Source organism: Trematomus bernacchii, unplaced genomic scaffold (genome assembly GCF_902827165.1).
Source record: "Trematomus bernacchii unplaced genomic scaffold, fTreBer1.1, whole genome shotgun sequence".
Taxonomy (NCBI): domain Eukaryota; kingdom Metazoa; phylum Chordata; class Actinopteri; order Perciformes; family Nototheniidae; genus Trematomus; species Trematomus bernacchii.
This window is the reverse complement of record NW_022987966.1, coordinates 2,224,916-2,237,147: the sequence shown is the minus strand read 5'-3', so window position 1 is coordinate 2,237,147 and position 12,232 is coordinate 2,224,916. Positions and strand designations below refer to the sequence as shown.

The 12,232-nt window shown below is 43.0% G+C and overlaps 4 protein-coding genes across 4 annotated transcripts; 3 read left to right on the top strand and 1 right to left on the bottom strand.

Annotated features, from left to right (window-relative positions):
• The first annotated feature begins 438 nt into the window (after positions 1 to 438).
• Positions 439 to 1,517, top strand: LOC117471131 (claudin-4-like). The gene has a single exon (XM_034115931.1). It carries the CDS (start codon positions 530 to 532, stop codon positions 1,190 to 1,192), a length of 663 nt encoding a protein of 220 aa, XP_033971822.1. The 5' UTR covers positions 439 to 529; the 3' UTR covers positions 1,193 to 1,517.
• A 1,909-nt stretch (positions 1,518 to 3,426) lies between these two features.
• Positions 3,427 to 4,062, top strand: cldnj (claudin j). Its single transcript, XM_034115918.1, has one exon. The coding sequence runs from the start codon at positions 3,427 to 3,429 to the stop codon at positions 4,060 to 4,062; it is 636 nt and encodes a 211-aa protein (XP_033971809.1).
• Positions 4,063 to 7,302: 3,240 nt separating this feature from the next.
• Positions 7,303 to 8,530, top strand: LOC117471089 (claudin-4-like). The gene has a single exon (XM_034115888.1). The coding sequence runs from the start codon at positions 7,372 to 7,374 to the stop codon at positions 8,041 to 8,043; it is 672 nt and encodes a 223-aa protein (XP_033971779.1). The 5' UTR covers positions 7,303 to 7,371; the 3' UTR covers positions 8,044 to 8,530.
• Positions 8,531 to 9,004: 474 nt separating this feature from the next.
• sbds (SBDS ribosome maturation factor) lies at positions 9,005 to 11,512 on the bottom strand. Its single transcript, XM_034115932.1, has 5 exons — positions 11,287 to 11,512; positions 10,995 to 11,124; positions 10,695 to 10,895; positions 9,857 to 10,021; positions 9,005 to 9,553 (listed from the first exon to the last, which is right to left on the bottom strand). Exons 1-5 carry the CDS (start codon positions 11,412 to 11,414, stop codon positions 9,428 to 9,430), a joined length of 750 nt encoding a protein of 249 aa, XP_033971823.1. The 5' UTR covers positions 11,415 to 11,512; the 3' UTR covers positions 9,005 to 9,427.
• Positions 11,513 to 12,232: the final 720 nt, after the last annotated feature.

Sequence of the window (12,232 nt, the reverse complement as noted above, 5' to 3'; positions counted from 1 at the left end):
TGTATGTATGTATATATATATATATATATATATATATGTATATATTTCTATCCTTTGTGACGCTGAGAAACGGCATTTCGATCTCCTTGTTTGTATCATACACACATAAAAATTGACAATAACTTACAGTGTGGATTAATATATTTCTCACAGTTGACAGACTACATTTCATTTAACCCTTATATAAACAATACTGTTACACTCTGTCCTTCAAAGGCCCCCCCGTACCCCGCTTTTCAATCAATATGCTCTAAAGCCGATGCATTTTCACACATGCATCATTTCCTTGTTCAGAGAATAAACAAAACTATGTGAAACACAATCCTCATCTGTATCCAGAAACCTAAATCTGTATTGTCCCGACGCACAAAGAATCCTGCACAGCTGGTATTCTCTGGCAGGACCTTAATGGGTTCTCAATTGCATTTCTTTCACGCCTCCCATTCTTTATTCTCATGCTGCTTCAGACGAACATAAACACCCCATCAGCTCCTCGTACTCTCTCAGAGACGCTCGGAGAGAGAACACGATGGCTTCCATGGGGATGCAGATGGCGGGATGTGCCTTGGCCCTTTTGGGCTGGATCGGGGTCATCATTGTCTGCGGCGCACCCATGTTGCGGGTCACGGCCTTCATTGGCAGTAACATAGTGACATCACAGACCATTTGGGAGGGTATCTGGATGAGCTGCGTGGTCCAGAGCACAGGCCAGATGCAGTGCAAGGTGTACGACTCCATGCTGGCCCTGGGGACTGACCTGCAGGGGGCCCGGGCCCTGGTGGTGGTCTCCATCGTCACAGGGCTCGCAGGGATCCTCATAGCGTTCGCTGGAGGAAAGTGCACCAACTTCATTCCTAATGACCGGGCCAAGGCGAGGGCCACTGTGGCGGCTGGCGTGCTGCTGATCATCAGTGGACTGCTCTGCCTTATCCCCGTGTCCTGGACCGCCAGCATCATCATCAGGGACTTCTACAACCCGGTGCTGATCGACGCCCAGAAGAGAGAGCTCGGGGCCTCTCTGTACATCGGCTGGGGGGCCGGGGCGCTGCTGGTTTTGGGAGGAGCGCTTCTGTGTACCAGCTGTCCCCCCAAAGAAGATGAGACCCCCTCGGTGAAGTACCTCCTGAACAAGCCTGGAGATAGCAAAGTGGATTCAATCGGATCTTACACACCAAACAAGACGTATATTTGAGAGTTTCTAAAGGGAGAAGTTGTTAAGGAAACTTGGAGTTAACCTGTACAAAGGACACACACACAGACAACCCACAATGAAGGAAACATGCACTTTGTTTTAATAAGATAGTCTCACTTTGTATGTATGAAGACGCTCTCTGTCTCACATTGCTTTGAATATTGTTGGTACTCTTCTTTGTGAACTTTTATATGGTGGTAGTTTGCAAAGTGGTTGGTATCAGTTGAAAAATGTTTTTATTGTAAATGCACTGTGCACCTTTTTAGTCCATTAGTATTTGTAATACTATATTTTTTCACAATAAATGACCTTCTATTGTAAACTCCTCCCTCTCCTGCTTCTTGTTTATGTACATTTGATAATGGCACCCGTGGTTATTTAAACCAAACACTGAGAGAACCTGTTTGACAGGTTCTTACCAGAGATGACTAACCAGGGAACAAAGATGGTGACTCTATCTTATCTATCTATCTAAAGACACACATGTCTAAGTTTTTGTTAGTGGTACATTTTGACCTGGATTTAAAAGATGCTTTGAAGTGTCGATGTTGTTCGTTCACATTCCCACCAAAATGATGGGATGGTTTAGTTTCGTCATGTTATCAGACTGCAGATCAGTGGACAAAAGGGAGGGTCAAACTGTCTCAGGATGTGTCTGAGGAGCTTAAAATATTCAAAATGAAAACTTTCTCCACTCTGTGTTTCTGTTTTCTCAGGGGTTTACTTTCATGTTTACGCTCCACAGCTACTTTCTTTATTCTAACAAGGGAATAAAGGTAGATGTTTATGAGTATCAATAAGGTCTATACTCGTTTTTTTTAACCAGTATCTTAAAGATAAGTGAAAAGGCCTCTCTGGATTTAATGTAACAGTCATATTTGCAGAAATGCGGTGTATTTGGACTTGAATTTGGAAGTAATTTGCCCTGACATGTTATCCAGGAAATTCCTTATTTAGTTCAGACAAATACACAGATTTGACAAAAGGAATGTATGTTTTTCTGTGCTTTTTTCGCCTTGGTCATGAAACCTTCCGACAAATGAATTATATTGTTTTTTAAATCTAAAATATACTATTGAGTCTAAGAGAGATGTGAACAATTTCTGTCAGATAACTCTCATGCAAACAAACAGTAACTCTGCAACACCAAAAACCTTCAGGAAAAAAATGGATGATTCAAATTATTCTTTGTTCTTTTCTGTCCTTTTTTTAAATAACAAACATATTTTTTTAACATTTCTCTGTTATTAAAACCCAGATTCTTCCAGTCATCAGCAATGTTTGCCCCCATTCGTTTTCATTGTGTTTGTCTCTTTTGGCACACTGCAACCTAGTGGCCATTTGCCACCATGCCTAGACATTCTCTCAAATTGTATCTATTGACGTCAGCTACAGAAAACAACTTCTGCTTTACGGTTAAACATCTCTGCAGCGTCACATCTGATAACAGTGAACACAGTTTATCTGCACAGTGACACTTTGTAACTTGTGTCTGTCTGCATTTCTTATTATACATCATATTACTTTATATAAGTATTCACCTAGTTTAGAACACAGACATCTGTTTACAGTCTAAATGTGCATTTATTTTTGATTTACTATATGCAGCGTTTTATTCCACTGTACACTGTTTAATTTTACATTCTGAATGTATTTGATCTTATTCTATTGTACATGTATATAGCTTTTTGGGGGGGGAGAGGGGGCATTTTACTTTGGGTAACATGCATCATTCCCTTCTTGCACTTTTTGTATAACTCTTTATGTCTTAATGTTTTTTAGGTATAATGTATGTTGAATTGTTGTTTTCATCGCCATAACTACGCTGTAAATGAAAATAAAGCATTTGAGTCGTATACATCTTTGAATCTTTAGTATCTTTAGTTGTACGTTGAAATGAAAACAATACATGAACATTATGTCGACATGATGCAGAAAAACACTATTTAGTTGTAGGTTAACGACTGAAAAACATCCCAAACCAAATGACTTTGAATCTTAACAGATCTCTTTATTCCATCCAGCAGCATTTTATTTTAAATGAATCTCAAATACTAATAAGTATGCAGACGTGTCTGTATGGGGATAAATCAATGTTTGCATGATACTGAGTAACAAATTGCAGATTGAATTAACTTGAATCTCTCAGATGCCCATTCTGAATAAAAACCTCCATGTTTTTGACTCTCCCCCTCCTCTATGTTTCCAGGCAGTGCGCGGCTGCACAGTGTCCCATGGCTGTGCAGGAGCTGGGCATCAGCCTGTCCATGATGGGCGTGGCTGGGACCATCCTGATCTGTGCCCTGCCCATGTGGAAGGTGACGGCGTTCATCGGCACCCACCTGGTGGTCATGCAGGTGTTCTGGGAGGGTCTGTGGATGACCTGTGTGAGTGAGTACACAGGCCAGATGCAGTGTAAGCTGTACGACGCTCTGCTGGACCTGGCCCCCGACCTGCAGGCGGCCCGCGGCCTCATCTGCATCAGCCTGGTGCTCGGGTGTCTGGGGTTCCTCATCTTCCTCCTGGGGGCACGCTGCACCAACTGCCTGAGCCACCCGAGGTTCAAGGCCCGGGTGGTGCTGGGCTCCGGGGCCATCTTCTGCCTGGCGGCCCTCACCACCATAGTTGCTGTTTCCTGGTCGGCCAACTCCATCATCAGAGACTTCCACAACCCACGTGTCCCTGAGGTGCTGAAGAGGGAGCTGGGGGCAGCCATTTATATTGGGTTTGTGTCATCTGGGCTGCTATTCTGCGGGGGGGCCATTCTGTGCACCAGCTGCCCCCCACAGAGAGGCAGGTTTCCCTCCAGTGGGTACACATTGGCCAGGGCACCCACACACAGCAGCTACGCCTTCAAGAACTACGTTTGACCTGAGGACTGGAAACATTACACCACTTAAAGAACCAGTGTGTGGGATTTAGTGCCATAAGAAGGCAGATTCCTCTAACCTAGGGGTCTCAAACTCAATTTCATCGCGGGCCACATCAGCATTATGGTTGCACTCAAAGGGCCGGTTGTAACTTTAAGACGACATAAATATACATATATAAATATATAATATATATAAAATAATGTATTATATTACATTATTGCCTCTGCATTGGATTATTATCGGATAGGGTAATAACTTCATAATTAACAACGTCTGAAAGCAGAAAGTCTAGGACAAATAATTACAAATAATTGCAAGTCTCTTCAATGCGCATGTCACAAAATGAGATGCATTGTGGGACATGTAGTTTATGGGCAACATGCTTCTGTAAAGCGGCATGTAGCCGTATAATAAATGTATTATATTCTTTGCAAGCTCTTGCAGGTCTCATAAAATGGAGTACGGGCCGGACTTGGCCCGCAGGCCTTGAGTTTGATACCCCTGCTCTAACCCCTCCCATTCCATTCTTTTTTTTCATTGGTTCAAAAACATACAATGATAAGAACAACAGAGAAATACCCAACAATAAGTCTTTAAAAACAAGGTGGCGTAGAACATTTGATACACATACACAACAAAAATAGAACAAAATAACAATGAAAGGAAAAATGTGTCATGAACTTAGTATTTGTGTTGATAGTTTCTTGTTTTATTCTGAAACGTGTTCCCTCTTTGTGTCTTGTCTGGTTAAACTTCCTGTATTTGAGTGTTCCCCTGATTGTCTGATTGTGTTCACCTTGTGTTTCTGCTTGGCCTCCCCAGCTGTGTCTTGTCTCTGTGATTAGTCTTGTGTGTACAGTATTTAGTCTTGTATTCCTTTTTGTCCTTTGCCGGTTCGTCATCGTTCCCTTGGTGTGGTTCCTAATCTCTTGTCTGCCTGTTCTTGCTTTCCCTTGTCTGCCCTCCTGTGTCCTCGAAGTCTTCCCGATTGTTGCTAGTTGTTGTTTGACCTTGTCTGCTTCTCCAGTTTTTGTGTTTATTTTGTACCAGCTTCTTATTTAATAAAGCTTGCCTTTTGTTAGACTCTTATACCTGCCTCCCCTGTTTTATAGGCTACTGCATTTGGGTCCTGCCTTTGTTACCCCCTGTGACAAAAGTCGTGAAAGTAATAAAGGATTCAAAAAAGGATAATTATGAATATGTTTGAGAAAAGCAATACATCAATCAAATAACCCCTTCCTTTTCAAGTGGGTCAGAGAACTACAGTGGCCTTGAACATGCAGAAAGCTCTCTGGATGTAGCCCTGTGCAAACAGCATGTTCAAGGGGGGGGGGGGGGGGGGGGCTGCTGCACTGCTTTGATGTTCTGTATAAATCAAAAGATGAGGAATGGGGGAGGGGCATTGTTGGAACGCTCCAAGGGAACGCATACGGCAAAACGCATCTGAGTAACGCAAACGCAAACGCCAAAAAGCTTCCGCCCACACGCAATATACACCGGATTGTGTCAAGCTCCACGAGACAGCTCCGTTTACATCCAACCGCTGGAAAAGCTGCAGTACATATGCCGAACCTGTACGTGGCGCTGTAACTTCCTCCACAAAAGCAGCAACTTCCTCCACAAAAGCAGCGAAGACGAATGGTTGTCATGGCTGCACTTCTGTTTATTCTCCGCGGTGGGGGCGGAGGGAACCGCGCAGAGTTTTTCGCCGGTCAATGTGTGTTAAAGTTTAAATCTTCATGCTTCCTCATGCAGCAGCTGATCCAGTAAGTAAACCCGACAGTAAAAATAAACATATTTATAACTAGTTTAGGTAGTTTGAGAGGTAATTAAAATAGCTAAGGGTGGTGATCTGACTTGAAGTGTGTGTTTTGCTCCCGCTGCTTCACAGCCGGAGGAGCTGCGTGTCTCCGTCCTGTCAGATTAGACTTCACTCGCGTTTATGTCCATATCGAGATAAAGATAAATAATCTGAATTCAGTGTGCAGTGTACTTTTGCGGGGGTGAGCAGCAGAGGTGGGGAGAGGCAGGGCTATGAAATGGATGACCGTATAGGCGACCCCACGGCCCCGTTGGACCCCCCAGAGCGCTCCGTTCCCAGATCTATCCACCTTTGGACCCGTTGTCGTTTGCGGGGTCTGTTTCTACGTTTCCGTTACGGCGTCGTCGAGCTTAAAGGGCTATACGCATGAGAAATATGCGGATTCAACCCGTTTTCGTCCCCGTGGAGCCTAGGCCTTAGTAAAGGGCTATACGCATGAGAAATATGCGGATTCAACCCGTTTTCGTCCCCGTGGAGCCTAGGCCTTAGTCACAGAGCCGAACTGTCGTCTTTATATATGGGACATTACATCACATTCCTTTTAGCTAACACCTTTATAAAAAGTTACTTACAATAACATTCAACCATAAAGATACAAACTCAGAACAGTGAGACACATGCATTCTAAGCTAACAGAAACAAAATGATATGTAGTTTCAGGTCATTCATGTTGATGAAAACATGGTTATTAATATCCAATTACTGCCAATAAATCCCCCTAGATCCTTCTCATTGGACCTTTAAGGATACATGTATTGAGCTGTTGGATATAATGCAATTGACAGTAGTTTTTTTAATATAGTATATTGAAAAAGAAAACATGTTGAAATATATAAAAGGACCATGAATAAATGATTTGCTATACATTCTAATATTATGTAATGTTAATGAATGACACATGACAATGTTTGCATCTTGTTTACATCGTAGAATTCAAATAAACTCTGGAGTAAACATGTGGTAGTTGAATCAGTGTTCTGTAGAGATACACTTTTATTAGGTGTCTTTTCCCCACCCCCCAACCCCAGGAGCTCCACTGCCCCTTACATGTGAGAGCAACAGAGCCAATCACATTAATAACTTGTGCTCTTTAAATCAAGTTCCCTCTCAGAACAAGACACAGCGTCTGAAAATGAGCGCACAGGGGACGCTTTGTTTTGAAAGGGATTGTTTTGAAACCATGGCAGAGCAAACAGAGGAATCTCCCTGCTCCACCTCCTCCACCCAGCAGCAGCAAGGCCGTGCCTTCTCTTCAGAAATGCCACAGAACTGGCTTCCCCTTTCTGAACACACACACACACACACACACACACACACACACACACACACACACACACACACACACACACACACACACACACACACACACACACACACACACACACACACACACACACACACACACACACACACACACACACACACACACCGCGCCCTGCAGCCAGCCGCCAGCTGTTTCTGGTTAGACGGCCGGGCCTGCAGTCATGGAGCGGCAGCTGGAGCTCGCTGCCCTCGGCGTGGCATTCACCGGGTGGCTGTGTGCCATCCTGACCCGCTGCCTGGCCCTGTGGACGGTGAGCGGCACCATGGACAACAACACGGCCACGCTGCCTGCCTACTGGGACGGGGTGTGGCTGGAATGGGATCACTGGGACCTGGCTCACGATGGAAGTCTGCACTGCTCCTTCTACCAGTCTCTCATGTCTCTCTCTGGAAACTTCCGCACGTGGAGAGCCCTCATTATGGCGGCTGTCGGTGCCGGGGCTTTGGCTGTGGTGATAGGGGGGGTGGGGGCGGTGTGGTTCCCCCTGAGGGGACAGGTCAAAGTGTTTTCTGGAGCTCTCTTTGTTTTGTCTGGGATCGTGCTGCTGGTTCCCATTGCATGGACGTGCCATCACACCAGTCAGCCACTGGAGGGGGCCGCCCTGCTGAGGAGAGCCTGGGGGCCTGCGCTCTACCTCGGGTGGATCTCCTTTGCTCTGATGCTGGCGGGGGGTGTGTTTCTCACCACCAGGTGCCCCACAGGGGGTCCGGTGCAGCTGCCTGCAGGGGGCGGGCCCTCCAGTCCAGAGGAGGAGGCCGCCCACCCGCTGAGCCGCATCCACAGGACTGCGTTCACTCAGAGCCAGTATGAGCGCCAAGCAGGGCCCGTGTGAGGGGACTGGATATAACTGGAAAACCATCAACATGTGAAGTGACTGGGGGGGGGGGGGGGGACATGCTGTGTCATGTTTTATTGTTAGTGTTTTTAATTTGCATCCTGTTTTGTATTTCTATTGAAGCTAACACTGTGTAGCTATATTTAATGCCATTACTAATACCAAACTGACATTAAGACATACAGCCCTCTGATCACTAATAATGTCTTAAATGTGAGTGAATATTGATACTAAAACTAAAGACACATTGCACTACATCAGCTGGTTTCAGTGGCAAACATGTTTACACCCGAGGTGAATTCTTCTGCACAAAAGGACACTGGAATAAAGCTTTGCACTTGACTCAGACATCTTTGTTTACAGGAGTTCTTCTAATGTCATGCTTTACAGTGATTTTAACTCATGCCACAGAACGCAACATAGATGTCTATTTTGAGTATTTGTATTTTAAAATAAAGACGGAATCTGACCAATTGTCTTTGCACATTTGTGCTTTTTAATGACTGATGACACAATTGCTGTTTTGTTTTATCAAGGAAGCTACATTTCTGATTCTGTTCTCTGAACTAAGTTAACTTGAGTTCAAATGCTCATATCGACTTGAATATCAAAAAGAATGAAACTTTTATTTGCTTTCATATTTCTGCAGTTATACCATTCTAAGCCGTGTTTAGAATTACTTCGTAGGAAAAATACAAATTTAAATGTGTCAAATAGTCTTTTAAGCTATATTTACAAAAAAAGTATGGTAGCCTTTTAGGAACACTGCATATAAATCAGAATACAATATTCAAGATAATACCTGTAGGGTTTTATATTGTGTACTGTGTAGCTCTTCTTCATAAGGAGTACAACTTTTATTTTCTGTCCTTTTTTGCAACATTCTGATTTCAATTGATTTGAAAATGAACTGTGTGTGTAGGAGGAAACTCACCATCTAAACACAACAAAGAAGATGTCAAGTTAATATATTTATTTGTTAGAGAGAAAGATCATTCATTATGACAAAATATACGTTTTTGGGTTAAGGTAATTATCCATAACACTGGGATATAGAGCGTGACTATATGGCACACAGTCTGACAGTTGTGTTTGTGAAGCTGAATAAATAAGTCACTGCAGGCCAGAGCTTTTACTTTTTCAGTAAAATGTAACAAATTAATTTACATACTCAAATTAATTTTCAAAATACATTCCACCGAGCACGCACATCTGGCAAAAACCTTTCCTTCAGTTAAACACATCTGTTTAAACACTCTGGAACAGGATTGGCTGAACTTTGCAAGAGTCTCCTCAAAAATATAGTCCCTCAGAGATACAGTCTGTGAGGGGGGGTGAAGCGTGTCAGTGTGGATGACAGTCCTGATGGGGGGGGGGGTTCCTAGAACTTCTCCTCTCCCTCCTCCACATCCTTCAGATTGAGGACCTCCAGAGACCCCCGGCCTTTAGTCTCACAGCGGATCAGCTCGTCAATCTCCCTGAAGCAGCCGGGGTCCACCAGAACCACCTGGGGAATAAGATTTGTATTATTAAACTTATGTATTTATTATTAATATGTGGTGCTATAGGATTCAAGGCAAACAGTGAGGTGACTCTCAGATGTTAACAACCTCAGGGTAACGAGGTATTTTGTTTAGCTTTTAACTTAGGACCTGTGTCAATAACACAGCATACGTGTGTGCATTTGATTGTAAAGTTTTGTATATTTACACCCTCCACCTTAAAGAAGGGGCCTCATCCAGCTGAGGAATTGGGACTAATAGTGTCTACCAGTATTTATCTAATGGTGTCTGGTGTCTGGTGTCCTCACCATCTCCAGCTCCTCGTCGAAGTCCTCGCTCTCCACCACCTGCAGCAGCGGCTTCAGCTTCTCCTTCAGCCTCTTGGCCTCCTTGGCTGGCAGCACCAGGCGCAGCCTCATGTGGGCCCTCTGGATCTCCATGGACTCCTTCAGCTGCCGGATCACTTCCAGAGCCTGGGAACAGCCGAGTCAGTTAGTCAAAATGTGTACAATAGGGCTGCACAATAAATGTATTGTAAAATATAACATTTCCAGCAGTTCAAATTCCATTTTGAATGAAGTTTTGTGGAGCTACAGCGAAATCTAGACCTACAAAAAAACATCTTTGCCAGGTGCAGATCTCATAAAAAATTCCACCATGATTGTTTTAATATAGCTTTCAGTGATAATGCGGCAAAAATGATCACTCCCGCCTGTATCACAATATCCTATTCCCAGTACAAATATGTCAATACACTTGTACGGCTTAATTTTCTCTGCACACAGAAGACAGCAGATGTTGAAATAAATGTAGCTGCAGAGGAAATGCCGGTTTGCTCCACTTGGGGTGAGCAAAGATCAATATCTTTTTTAGACGCCTGTGAAATAAATTAAAAGAATCCCCCTCCAGATGTGGAAATATATGATTCCAACTGTTTTTGTGTCTTTATTGGCTCCAGGAAAAAGCTGTCGGTGTAGATTCATCTTTTGAAATCCATCCAACATCATTTTACGTACGTTTATACATATGTCTTTGAAAGGTCTACATAATTATATGGTAATACATCAAACTAACAGATCAAATCAATTGTATGCAGCTGAAATACATTCCAATTATTTGTGAAGGGACACTAATGCCTCTCCTCACCTGCTGCTTGGTGCTCTTGTTGGCCTTCACAGAGTAGTGGATGTCCTTCATCGCCCGCTCGATGAGGCTGACTGTGTACGGCCTCTTCGTCTCGGGGTTCACACACTTCTCTGCCACGATAGACGCAATGTCCCTGAACATGGTCTCCAGCTGAGAGTGCCTCTCCTTGTCTGACACCTGGAGCTCTCCTTTGGTGAGGATCTGTCCCACAGAAAAGGAAAGGAAACAGAAGATGAGGTTTAGGGAACACACCACAGGTAATGATGATGAATAAGAGGATGGCAGGAAGTTATTACTGACCTCTTTACAGATTTCCGTCTGATCATCTGTCCCAAAAGACTTTGTCAAGTCATCCTTCTTAGCCACCTGACCCTTGGACACATTAACGAACACTGAGTGTGTCTGCAAAACCTCATCCAGGTCTTTCTCTCTGGAAGAAAGTCAAATAAAATGGACATTCAGAGTTGGATAACACAGAATGACAGGCATCAAACTCACATTTATGAAGAAAAACGGCTTGATTTTATGATACAAAAGACATGTTTCGTCAAATCCTTTAAATATTTTGGGTTTTCATATAAATGTTACTCACGCTCCTGCTCTCCAGCTCATCACTGAATTCTTGTAGCACGCGATTTCAAAGCGCTTCCCGCCTTTCTTTATCCTCACCACCGCCACATTAGTCAGCCGTATTTGATTTGTTGGCGTGAATATAGACATGTTTAAGTTCAATGAGACAGACCGCTCTGTCTGAAGCTGCTGTTGACAAAAACAAGTAGTGCTGCGACGGCAATGCGCTCCAAACGTGCGTTTCCAATAAGTGTCCGCTGTGAAACAATGACGTCAAACAACAGTTCCGCTTTGCCTCTTCGGTCGAATTAAACTCAGTTAGTGGGTTATGCTAGTTTTAAAAATAAAGGAATTAAATGAAATATTAAAGAAATTATATAAATCAATATATACATGTTGGTTTGATGAGACAACATGTTATTGTGACTACGCAGGTAAGTCTATTAAAAACGTTTTATTTCGAAAGTGTTAAACGGAAGTGTTTCTATCTTATTGTGTGACGCCTTAACTAGTGGAATGCATTTCCACACTCTGACCACCAGAGGGAAGGAGCTGCTTCTGATTATCTATGAATTTGGAGTTGTAATCTCTACCTTTGTACACTACAGCGAGTCCAAAATTAATCATTTTAGAAATCAAATGAAGTGTCATTCTTTTAAAATGTTGAAGGTTTTTGAAAGTTCAATATGTAACACGATTAAAGCTGGGTTTTGAGTCCGACCCTTTGGATTTGTGAATATGATATTTGCCAATAATAATTAGAAGCTGAATAATATAGTTCATATTGTTATCAATTCCATAAAAAAGAAATACAACATCACATCAAATAAACGAATATATAAATGAATACCCAATTTAAAATGTATAAAGTTTTAATATCAGTCCAAAAATACCATTGAATAATCACAGTGAAAAGAAAGATGGCATAGGCTATTGTTTCTCTATCCGAAATGACATAACGCATATCA

Excerpts from the sequence above, each read along its gene's own strand:
- LOC117471131 (XM_034115931.1), top strand. The coding sequence starts at position 530 with ATGGCTTCCATGGGGATGCAGATGGCGGGATGTGCCTTGGCCCTTTTG.
- cldnj (XM_034115918.1), top strand. The coding sequence starts at position 3,427 with ATGGCTGTGCAGGAGCTGGGCATCAGCCTGTCCATGATGGGCGTGGCT.
- LOC117471089 (XM_034115888.1), top strand. The coding sequence starts at position 7,372 with ATGGAGCGGCAGCTGGAGCTCGCTGCCCTCGGCGTGGCATTCACCGGG.
- sbds (XM_034115932.1), bottom strand. The coding sequence starts at position 11,414 with ATGTCTATATTCACGCCAACAAATCAAATACGGCTGACTAATGTGGCG. Across the intron at positions 11,125-11,286 it reads ATGAGCTGGAGAGCAGGAGC|AGAGAAAGACCTGGATGAGG; the intron begins GTGAGTAACATT and ends ACTTTCTTCCAG. Across the intron at positions 10,022-10,694 it reads ACAAGAGCACCAAGCAGCAG|GCTCTGGAAGTGATCCGGCA; the intron begins GTGAGGAGAGGC and ends GGCTGTTCCCAG.